We start from the raw sequence: 16,945 nt of genomic DNA, 5'->3' as shown, positions 1-16,945 counted from the left end.
CGTAAATTAGAAGCAAACCTGAAAGCCAACAGTTCAAACTTTAAAGCAAACTAGTACTGGGCGGGGGCAGCGGGGGCGGTTCCCTCCCCCTACCATGCAGAATAAGAAAAATTTCAGCTTCATGCCAAAAAAAAAATATTAAAGCCATCAGGCCACCTTGTGACTTGCTTTAGATTGTGTGTGCTCCCCTTTGGGAGCTACTTTGCAGACTGTGGGGACTAGGGACGTTGGTTTAGACAGCGCTGTTGATTGGCAGACAGTGTGAAGCTTCCGGATTGGTCGGGGGATTAGTACAAGCGCCAGGAGTGTGGCCTCTGGACCTGGCGCGGCCTTCTCCCTGCATCGCTTCTGACCCCCCCAGTGCCAGCCAAGAGCCTCGAAGGAGGCCGTCTCCCAGCAGGGTCCTCTACATGGCCGACAGTCTGTTCCCGGTGGAAGCAGGCCCCTTGCCCTAGATATTCTGGCTGCCCCCCAGCTCCAGTGGCTCCCTCTCCATCTGCTCAGCGCCTCTTCCAGACCACCTTGTTCTTTGCTCCTAATCTTCCTTCTGTCTCTCTGGCCAACTCCCTGGCTGATCTTCCCTGCCATGGATTGTAATCAATTGTTTGAACAGATGATCACACACACACACACTCACGCAGACACAAACACACACATACACACAGGGAAGCAGTTTTATTTTAATATTTTATTATATTTTCTAGCATGATGCCCACCGGCTCTTCTCAATTTTCTGGCAATCAGGGTGTATGCTTTTGTTTGTGAGCTGCGTGTCCCTCTTGCACTCAGAGGTTCATTTCTTATATTGTGTTAGCATTAGAAAGAGGCACATTCAGAGTTATTTCGGGGAGGGGGGGCGGCCTTCTGGATGCAGCACTGCACCTGGAATCGCAAGATGCCCCTGTGGAGGGGAGTATTGCCTGGGTGTTCTGCGCGGGTGGTTATTCTGCTTTCTGATCAGGCCAGAGCAGGGACGGATGCAGAGAGACAACGGACAGCCTCTTCCGCAGGCAGGTCATTCTGCTGCATCACAGGACTGGGAGTGATTTTTGAGTGCTCAGATTGCCTGCAACTGACAGACCCAGCAGAACTATTTATCCAGGAACTATTTATCCAAGCTGTGGTCAGTGTGAAGCAGCTGTGCATGGAGCAGTAACTCATGCAGAGACACAGCAAGCGGCCTCCTCCTGCTCCTCTGTCAATTATTTGATTTGATTCTGAGGGCCTGTGTTTCGTGACTTCTATGTAGGGCCTTGACTGAAAGTATGAGCCTATGCCAGCCTCATCTTCCTTTCCCTCTTAGCTTGGCCCTCAGTTTTCTTTCCTGTGGCTGTTTGCGCCCCTCCAGGCAATTGGGGGGAGTGGCAGCATCTTCTTCTCCCTGTGACCAGTTCTGACTCACCTGTTGGGAAGGATGGGGCTGATATGGCAGTAGCAGGAGAGCAAAGCAACCCAGCCAGCCGTGCCGACAGATAGGAAGGAGCCGCCAATGAAGGCGGAACGACACAGCATAGTTGGAGAGGTTTGTCTCCTGGAAAGATTTCTGCCCATCCCCAGAGCCAGTTTGGTGTAGTGGTTAAGTGCGCGGACTCTAATCTGGGAGAACCGGGTTTGATTCCCCACTCCTCCACTTGCACCTGCTGGATGACTTTGGGCAAGCCATAGTTCTGGCAGAGCTGTTCTTGAAAAAGTGCAGTTTCTGTCAGAGCTCTCTCAGCCCCGCCTACTTCACAGGGTGTCTGTTGTGGGGAGGGGAAGGGAAAGGAGTTTGTAAGCCGCTCTGAGACTCCTTTGGGTAGTGAGGGGGGGGGTATAAATCAAATTTCTTCTTCTTCTTCTTCTTTGCCAAAGGTCTCTGGGGCAGCTTCAAAACATAAACCATACTGAATCACAAGATAGTCCAACAAAACCATGATTAAGAGAAGAAGAAGAAGAAGAGATTGGAGAGGAGGAGGAGGAGGAGATTTGATTTATACCCCATCCTTCACTACCCTGTGAGGTAGGAGGGGCTGAGAGAGCTCTTTCGAGGACTGCTCTTGAGAGAACAGCTCTGAGAGAACTTGTGACTGACCCACGGTCACACCGACAGCTGCATGTGGAGGAGTGGGGAATCAAACCCAGTTCCTCCCAGATTAGAGTCCGCACACTTAACCACTACACCAAACTATCTCTCAAAGATGCGATCAGCATAGGCAGCCATGCTCAGTGAACCAGGACAGCCCAAAAGGGAGGCTGAATGGAGGCATCAGCTTCCGCTAGAGGGCAGCATGGACACCTTCGGGGGCATTTATTTATTTATGTGCATTATTTTTAGTCCCCCCCTTTTCACTGGGACTCAAGGCTGATCACATAGAGAGAATCAATACAATCGACAGGTTGGAACATTCCGTGAACAATGCAATAGAGTTGGGGTTGCAGAACCAACCAGAACTTTTAAAAAGCGCAACGGAAATAAAGCGTGAAGTGCCAGTATGATGCATTAAATGATGCAAGACTCCCTCGTAGGATCTGACTGACAGCAAACTATGCACAGCAGTATGGACGGGTCCCTAATGATTTATCCAAGTAACTCTGTGAGGCATTCCGTACAGTCGTGCCCTATTGTCCGCATAGAAAAGCCCTTTTGAATAATTCGGTTTTGCCTGGTTCGCAGAAAGCTGGAGGGGGGGGGCCTTCCTGGTCCTCCGGCGGGCCATTCCACCAGGCGGGGGCCACCACAGAGAAGGCGTCTGTACAGGCAGTAGTTGATTTTGCCCATTTACAGGTTGGCACCTGCAGAAAGCCCCGCGCAGGTGAGTGACGCTGATGTGGTGGAGCATGGGGGAGAGACGGTCGTGGCGTGATCTGGCCGTGTGGGAGGGTGGTTTATTATTTGCCCTTTGCACACTGGTGCTCCAGGGCCATGGTGATGCATCCCCCCCCAAAAAAAAATCCTGTGGGCCCTGGAGGCCTCACTTCAGGTAGGGAGTCAGGGGTATCTACAGCCTTAGAAAATCAATGGGATGCTGCTTAGGGGAGTAGTGGCCACTGCTGGATTGGGCTGGGCGAGAAGAGGAGGAGGAGATGGATGGATTGATCGATTTATACCCTCCCCTTGACTCCCCAAAGGAGTCTCAGAGCGGCTCACAATCTCCTTTCCCTTCCCCTCCCCACAACAGACACCCTGTGAGGTAGGTGGGGATGAGAGAGCTCTTTCGGGGACGGCCCCTGAGAGAACAGCTCTGAGAGGACTTGTGACCAGTGTTCCCTCTAAGCTGAGTTGGTGTGAGCTAGCTCACCGTTTTTTAGCTTCCAGCTCACACATTTTTGTCTTAACTCAGGAAGGATGGCTCTAGAGCAAACTGATTTATGCAGCAGCCAAATCGCTTGCTCACAACTTTAATGCCAGTAGCTCACAAAGCAGAATTTTTGCTCACAAGACTCCACAGCTTAGAGGGAACATTGCTTGTGACTGACCCAAGGTCACACCAGCAGCTGCATGCGGAGGAGTGGGGAATCAAACCCGGTTCTCCCAGATTAGAGTCCGTGCTCCTAACCACTACACCAAACTGGCTCTCTGGAAAGGGTGGCAAAATGGAAGGGAGCACCATGTACCGTAGCGGTTTCTTCTGATGGCTGTCGGTGGACTCTGGTTGGTGGTCAGCCCCCTAGGAGAAAGTGGGCCTCAGCAGGTGCCCGGCATTGCCAACCCCTGGGACAGGACGCGTCTATCCCATATGGCATAAAACAGGCCCACCACCACCATTTTGACCATGCGGGCACCTTTACAATTCTGACATAGCACGGTGGCCACAGTCACAAAATGGCTGCTGCAGGAGGCGGAGCCAGCCACAAAATGGCTGCCATGGCTTGCCTTCAGTCACACACGAAGACCCTAATGCTGTGACGGCAGTCGCTGCCAAAGCCAGGTTTTAAAAAATCTGCTCAGCGGTTTAAATTTCCAGTGGCCATTTAGAAGCCTTTCTCTGCAAAGGCCCCGCCCAGCCTCTCCCTCTTTCCAAAAAACACTTGGCGGGCACCATGAAAGGTATTGGTGAGTGCCACGGTGCCACCGTGTTGAGTAGAGGACCCTCTTCTGAACCTCTTTCCGTAACACTCTCTTTCAGCTCCCCCCACCTTCCAGGAGACCCCGCCGGCTTTCGTAGAAGTGCAAGACCGAGAGCCCCTCACTCTCACCTGCTCTGCTGCCGGCAACCCTCAGCCCGTCATCACTTGGAAGAGGGACAACCAGGCCATACGCGGTGGAGACAAAGTGCAGGTACGACTGCGCGTGCATATCCCGGGACATGCCTTGAAATAACCGCAAACACCATCCCATTGCAAGGCAGGAATGGGGATTTCAGACAGAACTGTAAAGCCGTTGCAGAATTCCCCAGGACTTTAGACCTTTCCCTGCAAAAGGGGCAAGCATGCTTCTACACCTCATGGCCGTGGAGCGGGTTTTGAAAGCCTGCTGACCTTGCCACCCACACAGCGAGATCTTAAGCAGAGTTGTACCCTTCTAAGCTCATGGATAGCTGTTGATTTAGAGGGATGGAACTCTGTTTAGGATAGCACGTTCAACTTCCTGTCTGAAAAGGGTCTGCCTGTCCTGTCTGGATGCCCTTTGTGCTTAGCACACATGTCTAGAACAGACATGTGTGCTAGCAGTCGGGTTAGAACGGATAAGAGGAAGTACTTCTTCAGCCAAAGAGTGATTCACACATGGAATTCACTGCCACAGGAGGTGGTGGCGGCCACAAGCATGGACGGCTTCAAGAGGGAATTGGATAAGCATACGGAGCAGAGGTCCTTCAGAGGCTATTAGCCACAAGGTACAGATAGGAACTCTTGGTCTGGGGCAAAGGATGCTCTGTATTCTTGGTGCTTTGGGGGGGGGCAGTGGGGGGGCTTCTAGTGTCCCAGCCCCACTGCTGGACCTCCTGATGGCACCTGGTATTTTTGACCATTGTGTGACAGTGTTGGACAGGATGGGCCACTGGCCTAACCCAACATTGGCTTCTCTTATGTTCTCTTATGTTCTTATGTTACCCCCTATGTATTCCTTAAAATCCCTGCACAAGACTCACCTTTTCTTTGCGGGAGGGATGTGTAAGGGTTTGTGATGGGGGGGGGGTTTTCCCACAAGCACCACTTTAATTTAAAAAAAAAAGAAGCTTAAATAAATTAATACTCTGCCGGATCCCGCCGAAGTTCTCCGATCTCCTATCGCAGCTAAAAAACATTGGCGCATCCCTTCACCCACCAAATCAAATTTCCATCACACTGGTTGTCACTGCTACTTGCAATGGAAAAACAACCTTCGCCGACCCCCATCCCCAGATATCGGAGAGATCAGTTCCGGGATCCGGGGAGATGGGTTTTCTTGAGGGAATAACCAGAGAGAGAATTAATTTTCCATTTTAAAAAAAAATATGTTTTTTTTATTGAACTCCTTTTCCTGGGACCAGACTGACCCCTGCTGTCCATGCTGAGTAACACGAGTGAGTTTTCCCTTGCTCTGTTTTCATGGCATTAAGGCTGTATTCAGTGGGACAGCGGAGGAGTAAATTGTTGTTGTAACAGGCGGGCAGCTTTGGAAATGATTGATGCTATGACAGGCATTTTATCTGTGCAATGGGGAAGGGGATATGTTAATCAAGGCCAATCCCTTTTCAGTAGAAAAGAGCAAGAGTCCAGTAGCACCCGGGACAGAGGGCCTTGAGCAAGAGTCCAGTAGTCCAGTAGCACCTACTGCTAGTAAAGGTAAAGGTAAAGGTTCCCTTGCTCGAAAGCCAGTCGAATCCGACTCTAGGGTTGCGGTGCTCATCTCCGTTTCAAAGCCGAAGAGCCAGCGCTGTCCAAAGACGTTTCCGTGGTCATGTGGCCGGCATGACTAAACACCAAGGCACACGGAACGCTGTTACCTTCCCACCGAAGTGGTACCTATTTATCTACTTGCAATTTCTTGCTTTTGAACTGCTAGGTTGGCAGGAGCTGGAACTAGAGATGGGAGCTTACTCCGTCATGCGGCACGCCCGGGTCTCGAACTGCTGAACTACTGACGTTCCACAGCCTGCAGTTCAGCGTCTTAACCACTTGAGCCACCGCAGCTCCTTTCTGCTGCTACAGATAGGCTAAAACAGCTACCCCTCTCAATCCATCCCCCATCAGTCTCTTAAACTAGAAGAAACTCTTGTCCCTCCTGGAGTATTTCTATGCACTGTTATCTCATCTTTTCTTGAAGGAGTCCTAGGCGATGTTTGTGTTTCTAATTCCTCCTCCCCATGTAGAAACATGGAGCTGGAAGGGATCCCCAAGGATCATCTAGACCAACCCCCTGCACAACACAGGAAATTCAGAGCTACCTTCCCTCCCTACTCCCTCAGTGGCCCCTGTTGTATGTCCAGAGGAAGGCAGAAAACCTCCAAGATCCCTGGGCCAAATTCCTTCCCAACCCCAAAGTGGCAATCAGCTTTACCCTGGGCATGTAAGAAAAGGCCACAAGAGCCAAGCGCTGGCTCATCGCTTCCTGCCCTCCCTTCTCATGATCTGCCTAAGTTCTGCTGTCAGATGGCCATCTGGCTTCTCCCTAAAAACCTCCAAATAAGGAGAGCCCCCCACCTCCTGAGGAAGCCTGTTCCACTGAGGAACTGACTGTCAGGAAGTTCTTCCTCATGGTTAGCCGAAAACTCTTTTGACTTAATTTCAACCCGTTGGTTCTGGTCCGACCTTCTGGGGCAACAAAAAACAACTCTGCTGCCTCTTCTACGTGACAGCCCTTCAAAGAGGTAGTTTAGCCTGAGAGAGAGAGAGTAACTGCTCAGTGTCATCCAGGAAGCATCACAGCCCGGGCAGGTTTGTGGCTCGAGTTGGCACGACGACGGCAGAGAAAACTTTCTTATCTCGTGGTCTCGGGCTTTCTGTGCCATCCCGTCCATTCCCTCCCACGCTGGCTCCTCCCTCCTGCCCTTTCTCTGTCTTGTAATCAGGGCTCGGATGTCCTCAGGAAGCGTGGCCGCATCCTGATGGTGACGGGCGGGGCAGTGTTGCCCAAAGATAGCCGAGTTCCCCTTGATTACAGCCAGGCAGTGCGTGGGAGGGAGCAGGACCGGCTGAGAACAGGCTAGAAGCGAAGGCTTTCTCAAACACAAGGCTGAACCTAGTCTGCTGTGGTCCCAAGCACTGGCTCTGGGATTCAGAGGTTGACTGCCTCTGAATGTGGAGGTTCCCCTCAGGCACCATGGCTAGTAGGCACTGATAGACCTCTCCTCCGTGAACCTGTCTAATCCCCTTTTAAAGCTGTCTAAGTACTGGTGATAGGGGCCGCGGTGCCTCAGAGGTTAAGACGCTGAGCTGCGGGACTGGAAAGTCTGTAGTTCGGCAGTTCGAGACCCGAGTGTGCCGCATGACGGAGTGAGCTCCCGTCTCTGGCCCCAGCTCCTGCCAGCCTAGCAGTTCGAAAGCAAGAAACTGCGTATAGATAAATAGGTACCACTTGGTGGGAAGGTAACAGCGGCCCGTGCGCCTCGGCATGTAGTCATGCCGGCCACATGACCACAGAGAAGTCTTCGGACAGCGCTGGCTCTTCGGCTTGGAAACGGAGATGAGCACTGCCCCCTAGAGTCGGACTCGACTGGCTTTCGAGCAAGGGAAACCTTTACCTTTTACTTTAAGTAGTGGTGATGTGGATGGTGGGGAGGGAACGACCTCCTGTTCTTTTCTCTGTCCCTGCTGGGTCAGTCACAAGCTCCAAAGACACTGGCTCTAGACCCTATAGGGATAGGAGGAGCGTCCTGGCCACCTCTGAACTGCTCCTGTCCAAATGGGGCAGCCAAATAGCTCTCACCACACCTTCCTAAGGAGTAGGAATTCGAACCCAGGTCTCCGGGGCCCTAGTCCAACATCCTAGCCTCTTGACCACACCAGATCTCATCAGGGCATTTCAGGAAAAACTATCTGTCCGTTGTCGATCCATTCATCCAATCTCTCTCTGCTTTCTGGTCTGTCACATTTATCCTGCCAGAGTGCAGGATGACATATGTAGCTCCCATTTTATCCACACAACAACCCTGTGAGGTCGGTGAGTCTGAGCAGTTGTGACTATCCCAAGGTCCCCTGGCGAGCCAGCTGAACCGGGAGCTGGCACAGTGTACTATCTCGGCTTCTGCCAGAAGTTCACCTAGTTGGCTTTAAGCCAGCCAATCCTTCTCTGCCTCTGATCCCATCAGTATCATGGGGACAGTAATTCTGTCCTACCTTGCAGGGTTGTTGTAGATAGTCTGCGTAATGCTAAAACTTTAAATGTCAACTAAGCACTATACAATATTATATATGTGTCCATGTGTGTGTCTCTCCCTATATAGGCATGTAAGAATTTCCAGTCTTTTAAGAAGTTCCCATTTTCCATTAAAACATCAAAGAGTCTTGGCGGTACCTTATAGTCTAAGAAATTTATTGTGGCTGCGGCTTCCATAAGCCAGAGGCCCGCTTCATCAGATATGTCGCGGTTTTCGGTTAGCTTGAAGGGAAAAGGGAATTGCTTTAAAATGACCACGCTGTGCCGTCTGAGCCCTTGCAAGATTGCAAAGATATATAAATGAGGTTCAGAAAAGTTATTTGAACGATGCCAGCAGAAAGGCTGACTTTTTCCATAGGTGGTGCTTAGGCAAAGCCAGTAATTTCAGGGAAACAGTTGCTCAGACAATATCAAGTATGCTAACTATGCAATTACCAGAAACACCATTGATAGACTTGCACTGACTTGCATTAGCTAGGGCTGAGTCTCCTGGTAGTTTCAAGGTGGGCAGGACTCAGGAAAAATGGATTTCTGTTGCCTTTCTTTGTAACAGAAATGGATCCCTGAAGTCTAGCGGTTCATTTTCTTTAAGAAGCAAACAGTCTGTTGAGGGTTTTTTAAAAAAAATTTAAACTGCAATCCTGTGCTCACTCAGGAGCAATTAAAAATGTAAGAAGAGCCCTGCTGGGTCAGACCAGTGAGGGTCCATCTAGTCCACCATCCCATCTCACACAGTGGCCTCAACCAGTTCCTCTGGAGGGCCAACAACAGGGCAGAGGCCGAGGCCTTCCCCTCATAAGAACATCAGAAGAGCCCTGCTGGGTCAGATCAGTGAGGGTCCATCTAGTCCACCATCCCATCTCACACAGTGGCCTCAACCAGTTCCTTTGGAGGGCCAACAACCGGGCAGAGAGGCCGAGGCCTTCCTCTGATGAGAACATCAGAAGAGCCCTGCTGGATTAGACCTGTGAGGGTCCATCCAGTCCAGCATCCCGTCTCACACAGTGGCCTCACGCAGTTCCTCTGGACGGCCCACAACAGGGCAGAGAGGCCGAGGCCTTCCCCTCATAAGAACATCAGAAGAGCCCTGCTGGGTCAGACCAGTGAGGGTCCATCTAGTCCAGCATCCTGTCTCACACGGTGGCTTCAAACACACGGTGGTTCCTGGAGGGCCAACAACAGGGCATAAAGGCCTAGATCTTTTCCCAATGTTGCCTCCTGGCACTGGGATGCAGAGGTTGACTGCCTCTGAATGTGGAGGTTCCCCTCAGTCACCAAGGCTAGTAGCCACTGATAGACCTCTCCTCCATGAACCTGTCTAATCTCCTTTTAAAGCCGTCTACGCCTGTGGCCATCATTACATCCTCTGGCAGCGAATTCCATGTTTTAGTCACTCTCTGATTAAAGAAGCATTTCCTTTTGTCCATTCTGAATCTACTGCCCATCAGCGTCAGTGGATGCCCTTGAGGTCTAGTCTGAAACACAAAGGCATTGGTTTCTGAAAAAAAAGGTATCTAGGATCGGCTGCATGAGAAGTTCTGCATCTGACAGTAATATACATAAACCAAATCGACTTTGACAGTTAATGCCCCTATATGTCTAATGCAGGAAATTCACAGCTACCTTCTCCCCACAACCTCTCATGAACCTTGTTCCATGCCCAGAAGATAGCAAAAAATACCCCTCCAGGATCCCTGGCCAAACTGGCCAAGGGGAAAATTGCTTCCGGACCCCAAAGTGGCGATCGGCATTTACCTGGGCGTGTAAGAAAGGGCCACAAGAACTAAGCACTGATGCAACCCTTTCTGCCCTCCCTTCTCGTCATCTGCCCAAGTTCACAGAATCAGCATGGCTGTCAGGTGGCCATCTAGCCTCTGCTTGAAAACCTCCAAAGAGGGAGAGCCCACCACTTCCCGAGGAAGCCTATTCCACTGAGGAACCACTCTAACTGTCAGGAAGTTCCTCCTAATGTTTAGCCAAAAACTCTTCTGATTTAAAATCAACCTGTTGGTTCTGGTCCAACTTTCTGGGGCAGCAGTAAACAACTCCATACCATCCTTTATACGACAGCCCTTCAAGATGGTTATCATATCACCTCTCAGTCGTCTCCTCTCCAGGTGAAACGTACCTTTCCTCATAGGACTTGGTCTCCAGACCCCTCACCATCTTCGTTGCCCTCCTCTGGACACGTTCCAGCTTGTCTATATCCTTCTTAAATTGTGGTGCCCAAACTGAACACAATACTCTAGGTGATGTCTAATCAGAGCAGAATAAAGCAATACCGTCACTTTGCATGATCTGGACACTATACTTCTGTTGATACAGCCCAAAATGGCATTTGCCTTTTTAGCTATCGCATCACACTGCTGACTCATGTTCAGTGTACAGTTGACTAAGACCCCTAGATCCTTTCCGCACATACTTCAGCCAAGACAAGTCTCCCCCATCCTATAATTATGCATTTGATCTTTCCTACCTAAATGCAGAACTTTACATTCATCCCTGTTGAAATTCATTTTTATTTGTTTTGGCCCAGTTTTCCAGCTGGTCAAGATCATCCTGTATCCTGACTTTGTCTTCTACTGTATTTGCTACCCCTCCCAATTTGGTATCATCTGCAAATTTAATAAGTATTCCCTCTATTCCTTCATCCAAATCATTGATAAAGATGTTGAACAAAACAGGTCCCAGGACATAAGAACATAAGAGACGCCAATGTTGGATCAGGCCAAAGGCCCATCCAGTCCGTCACACAGTGGCCAAAAATACCAGGTGCCCTCAGGAGGTCCACCAGCGGGGCCAGGACATTAGAAGCCCTCCCACTATTGACCACCACCCCCCCAAGCACCAAGAAGACAGAGCATCACTTGCCCCAGAGCCCCTATCTATACCTTGTGGCTAATAGCCACTGATGGACCTCTGCTCCATATGCTTATCTAATTCCCTTTTGAAGCCGTCCATGCTTGTAGCCGCCACCACTTCCTGTGGCAGTGAATTCCATGTGGATGAAGTAAGTGGAGTGTGTGCAAGAAAATATTTTTGAATAATATGGTCATTTTAAAAGGCATCTGTTTAAACAGAGCTTCTGTGTAAAAAGTGGAAGAGTCGCTATTACAGTAATGTATAATCTCACTATCTGATATTTTGTAGTTGGCTTCACCTTCCATAGCAGCCATTTTGTGGTTGGCTCCGCCTCCTGTAGCATCCATCTTGTGGTTGGCTGCGTCTCCTGCAGCAGACATATAATGGTGGCCTCTACCTTTTGCGGTAACCATCTTGTGATTGCGCCCACCACCCTTGTGTCAAAATTCCAAATGTTCCCACAGGCTCAGAAAGGTTTGGGACCCTTTTTCTAACGGTTACTCTACACTGGTTCTCTTCACACGTTTGTGAGAAATGGCACCTGTTCTGCCCAATGAAGTGGTGAGGGGCTTCACTGGTAGTATAGGTTCTCACAGGTAATATAGTTTCTCAAGGGAGGCTCTGATAAGATCCAAAGCCCACCCCCCTGGTGCGGTCTTGTGTTTTTCCCCAGGTGAAGAATGGGACTCTCACCATTGCCAGCGTGGAGCGGGCCAGCACTGGGGCCTACACTTGCCATGCCACCAGTGAGGAGGGCACCGTCACCCACACCACCCGCCTGCTGGTACAAGGTAAAGGGGGGGAGTATCCCTCAGGATCCGACGAATTCACAGCACACCGTCTGAAAATTCTGAAATGCCGGAGAACCATCTTCTCGGCTTGGGAGGCCTGGCTTTTGCGCCCCCCGCCCCAGTCTAAGCCTCAGTGCGCCAGGCCTTTCTCACTTCAGCCCCCTCACTCTCTGTCCTCCTTCCCAGGGCCGCCGATAATCGTGGTGCCCCCTCAGAACATCACAGTCAACCTCACACAAGATGCCTTCCTGGCCTGCCAAGCCGAGGCCTACCCTGCCAACCTCACTTACAGCTGGTTCCTGGGGAATACAAATGTTTTTCACCTCAGGTAAGAAGGAAATTGGGTGTGCATCATATTTCCATAGGACTCTGGAAACTGGAGTGTGAACGCTTTGGTGTTTGGGCAAAAACTCTGTGGTAAAAACGGCTTCCCATAGGGTTTTTTCCCCAAATACCAGAGTGTCCTCACATTGCCAGAAACGTGATGACGTCACTTCCGGTGAACACTGGAAGTGAAGTTGCCACATCACCAGTAACAGAGGCCTAGACCTCATTTTGCTGCTGGTATTTCCCCACGTCACCACCCCCACGCTTTCCGTCAGTTGCTGGGGGTACCTGGCAACCCTAGTCACCATCGCAAGTACAAAGCTGGGTAACGGGTGCGGAATCTCACACACAAGTAGAATCTTACTCTCACTCACTCTCCCATTGGGATCTTCAACCCATTGCTCTCAACTACCCAAATTATTTGCCCAAGACCTCACAAGGAAGGAAAAGGATTGATGATTAGGGGAGAAACTGTGGCTCACTGGCAGAGCATCTGCATGGCACCCAAAAGGTCCCAGGTTCAAACACCAGCACATCCAGTTAAAAAAATCAGGCTGTCAGTGATGCAAAAGGCCTCCGCCTGAGACCCTGGAGAGCCGTTGCCCATCAGAGTAGACAGTACTGACCTAGAGAGACCAAAAGTCTGTCTCGCTATAAGGCAGTTTGCATGTGACCAGTCGGAAGGTAGGAGGGGGATATAAAGGCTCAGGGAACTTCATTCCTACTTGTATCTGATGAAGGGAGTTTATAGTCTGGGTATCTTGTTGCTCTTTGAGGTGCTACTGGACTCAAATCTTGCTCCAGTTTGGTGTAGTGGTTAGGAGCGTGGACTCTAATCTGGGAGAACCGGGTTTGGTTCCCCACTCCTCCACATGCAGCTGCTGGTGTGACCTTGGGTCAGTCACAAGTTCTCTCAGGAGCAGTCCTCGAAAGAGCTCTCTCAGCCCCACCTCCCTCACAGGGTGTCTGTTGTGGGGAGGGGAAGGGAAAGGAGTTTGTAAGCCGCTCTGAGACTCCTTTGGGTAGTGAAGGGTGGGGTACAAATCCAGTCTCTTCTTCTCTTCTGCTGAAGACCAACACAGGTACTCACCGGAAACTGCTCGAATAGAAGAGATTAGAAAAGCTGCCAGTTTAGAAGAAGCATCTCCTCACCCCGCCTAGGAAGGAATGCCCCTTCTGAGGTGGTGTCTGCTGATGTGCGCGGACATTGTCTCGGAAGAGGGATTTCCCTGGCCTCTCTCTCACAGGCCTGGATTGTATAGGAGGTCTATAGATGTGAACGACAAGTACACAGATAAAGCAACCCTGCCTTCTTTTGAAAGCCGTTGCTTCATTCACATACAAATGCATGCAGATTTAATTGATCCATTAAAGCCAAATCTGCACTGACTGCATTTACGTTAATTGGGTGACAGCCCAAATAATGAATTATGCCAAATGAATCACGTCTGGATTCGGGGAAGTCCGCCCCACCCTCCCTCCCTCATCCTTTTTTCCGAATTATCTAAAAGCTGGCGTGTTGGGAGAGACACTCCCGTGCAAGGTTGCCAACCTCCATGTGGGGCCTGGAGATCTCCTGGAATTGCAGTTGATTTCCAGGTGACATGGATCGGTTCCCCTGAAAAAAATGGCCGCTTTGGAGGGCGGACTCTGTGGCATTGTACCCCACTAAGATTCCACCCCCAAATCTCCAGGGATTTTCCAACCCGGAGCTGATAACCCTAGGTTGCTGAGTTTCCCATCTCTGCCTTCTTCTCTTCCAGCCACCTGCAGTCCCGGATTCGGGTCTTGGTAGACGGGAGCCTCTTGGTTCAGAAAACAACCCCAGAAGATTCAGGACAATACACTTGCATTCCCAGCAACGGGCTAAAAAGATCACCTTCTGCCTCGGCTTTCCTTACAGTTCTGTGTAAGCCTCACTCCCTGCCCCCCACTCATCCCCCCCCCTCCAACTGAAACACAGGGCCTTCTCGGTGGAGGCACCGAAATTTTGGAACTCCCTTCCCAGAGAGATTTGTCTGTCTCCTTCTGTCAGCTTTTCCCCCCGTATCGTCTGGCATACTCCCAATAAAGTCTTACTGGACCTCCCTGGTTGTATGTGTATGTTTGTATATATATGTTTTCATTGCATTTATGCAGGGCTTTTTTTATAGAAAAAGCCCAGCAGGAACTCATTAGCATAATAGGCCACACCCAACAGCAGACACTCATTAGCATAATAGGCCACACCCAACAGCAGACACTCATTAGCATATTAGGCCACACCCTTGACAGCAAGTACATTATCATATTAAGCCACACCCCAATGTTACCAGAAGTGTGGTCATCCAGCCACACCCACCTTTTGCTTCTTATTCTGTTTACCTTGTTTGTTGTCAAAACCCGGGGCTTTTTTTGTAGCAGGAACTCCTTTGCATGTTAGGCCACACACCCCTACTGTAGCCAATCCTAATGAGCTTCTTCTGTTTGGTGTGGCCTATTATGCTAATGAGTTCCTGCTGGGCGTGGCCAACTCAGGAGCCAGCCGGAACTCCGTTCCTGTGCGTTCCTGCCCAAAAATAGCCCTGCATTTATACATACATTTTAAATGCTCTTTTAACATGTTAAATGTTTTAATGCCTTGGTATCCACTGCCTTGGGGACCCTATCAAGAGCCAGTGTGGCGTAGTCTTTAAGAATGTCGGACTAGTATCCGGGAGACCCAGGTTCGAATCCCCACTTGTGCCACAGAAGCTCACCGGGCGACCTTGGGCCAGTCACACTCTCCCAGCCTAACCTACCTCACAGGGTTGTTGTGAGGATAACACGGAGAAGAGGAGAACGATGTAAGCTGCTTCGGGTCCCCAGTGGGGAGAAAAGCGGGGCATGAATGAATTAAATAAATGAAAACCGGGTGGAAAGGCAGCATATAAATCTTTTAAATCATATAATGACAAATAACTGGCAGAAGCCTCCTAGGCGGGGAGGAAAATAGACCTGGGAAGCCAGCGTCACTCGGATCAGCCTTTATCGAAAGAATCCTCTTCCAGCTGTCTCTTCACGTTGCCATTTCCACATTGCCCGGGTGGCCACCAGTGTTCCCTCTACGCTGAGTCAGTGTGAGCCAGCTCACAGTTTTTTAGCCTCCGGCTCACACAATTTTGCCTCGGCTCAGGAAGGATGGGCTCCAGAGCAAACTAATTTATGTAGCAGCCAAATCGCTCGCTCACAGCTTCAATGCCAGTAGCTCACAAAGCAGAATCGTTGCTCACAAGACTCAGCAGCTTAGAGGGAGCACCGGCGGCAACACAAGGCTGAGCTTCCTATCCTGGCCAGGGAACTCGGGGCTCTGAAGAAGATGCAGCCCCCCGGCCTTTATCGCTCCCTCCGGTTTCTCTCTCAACCCACTACCTTGGCAGCTGAAACTGCGTCCTCTTTCCTCCCGCAGATCCGGCCCGGGTCAGCAACATGCCCCCGGAGACCCTCCTGCCGATCGGGATGCAGGGCACCATCCGCTGCCCCCACAAGGCCAACCCCCCTCTGCTCTTTGTCAACTGGACCAAAGACGGGCAGCCCCTGGACCTGGGCAAGGTAGTGGCCGGACTGGTCGTCCCACCCTCCCCGCTGGCGCTCGCCCTTCTTGGATCTCCTTGTCCTGAGCGGGGTATCCTTTCTCTTTGTCTCTCTCTCTCTCTCCCCACTGTAGTTCCCAGGCTGGTCCGCAAGGCCCGATGGCGCCATCGTCATCGCCACAGCAAATGACGACGCCCTCGGCGTGTACACCTGCGCCCCGTACAACAGCTACGGCACCGCTGGTCCCTCCTCGCCCACCCGCGTCCTCCTCAAGGTCAGTCCCGGAGAGAGCCAGGTAGGGGGACAGGGTGGAGTAGGGTGGCATCCTGCAACTCTCTGAGCTAAGAATTGGAATTGTGCTATGATGGGGTGGAGCAATATCAGGTTTCCTTTGATCCACACCTTTTCTTTAAAGAACAGGCTTGTTCTCCCAGGCTTTTAGGTGAGGGTAGCGGTGGTTAAGGACGGGCACCCTCTTTCTGTTTTTTCTCCTATGACCCCCACCTGCCCTTCCCTGCCCGGCTGCACAGACAGCACCGTAGCCGGCAAAAGGGGTCTCTATCGCCATCTGGACTGCTAATCAATTGGATTATTATGATAATTTTATGCTGATTGTATCTGAGCAGTTTTAAGATTGTAAATCGCCCAGAGCCTGCTTGCAGGGTGGGCCACTCGTAAATGTAATAAAGTAAAAGAAAATAGTGTCATAGATGCAACGAACATGAAATTGAGCAAACTTCAGAGGATGGCGGAAGACACGAGGGCCTGGCGAGATCTTGTCCATGGGGTCGCGAAGAGTCGGACTCGACTGTGCGACTGAACAACAAACAACAAAAGAAAATAAATACATTGGCCCTTGAGCTCCCCATCATTTTTTGAACCCTCCACCGACAATTATTGCTGTTGCCTCCTTTTCTTTTTTACTAAGCCCATGGAGGCAGGCTACCTAATAATGGGGGTGGACCTTTGAACACACACACACACAATTGAAGCTGCCATATACTGAGTCTGTCAAGGTCGGTATTGCCTACTTGCCCGGCAGGGGCTCCCCAGGTTCTTGGGTCAAGGTTTTCCACCTCACCCGCCATGTGCCCTTGCAGGGCTTTTTTTTTTTTTTTTTAGAGGTGCCGGAACT

The 16,945-nt window shown here is 50.7% G+C and overlaps 1 protein-coding gene across 1 annotated transcript in view; it reads left to right on the top strand.

Annotated features, from left to right (window-relative positions):
* The window catches only part of IGSF9 (immunoglobulin superfamily member 9), a 99,288-nt gene that overhangs the window by 59,308 nt on the left and 23,035 nt on the right, over window positions 1-16,945 (top strand). The window contains exons 4-9 of the mRNA XM_015424949.1: window positions 4,107-4,258; window positions 11,814-11,931; window positions 12,118-12,259; window positions 14,022-14,167; window positions 15,686-15,828; window positions 15,944-16,084. Coding sequence (XP_015280435.1) covers window positions 4,107-4,258; window positions 11,814-11,931; window positions 12,118-12,259; window positions 14,022-14,167; window positions 15,686-15,828; window positions 15,944-16,084 — 842 coding nt within the window. The remainder of the gene's footprint in view (window positions 1-4,106; window positions 4,259-11,813; window positions 11,932-12,117; window positions 12,260-14,021; window positions 14,168-15,685; window positions 15,829-15,943; window positions 16,085-16,945) is intronic.

This window comes from Gekko japonicus, unplaced genomic scaffold (genome assembly GCF_001447785.1).
Source record: "Gekko japonicus isolate JY-2015 unplaced genomic scaffold, Gekko_japonicus_V1.1 scaffold1787, whole genome shotgun sequence".
In the NCBI taxonomy this organism is placed as follows: Eukaryota; Metazoa; Chordata; class Lepidosauria; order Squamata; family Gekkonidae; genus Gekko; species Gekko japonicus.
The sequence above is the reverse complement of the archived record's forward strand: the minus strand, read 5'-3'. Positions and strand labels throughout refer to the sequence as shown.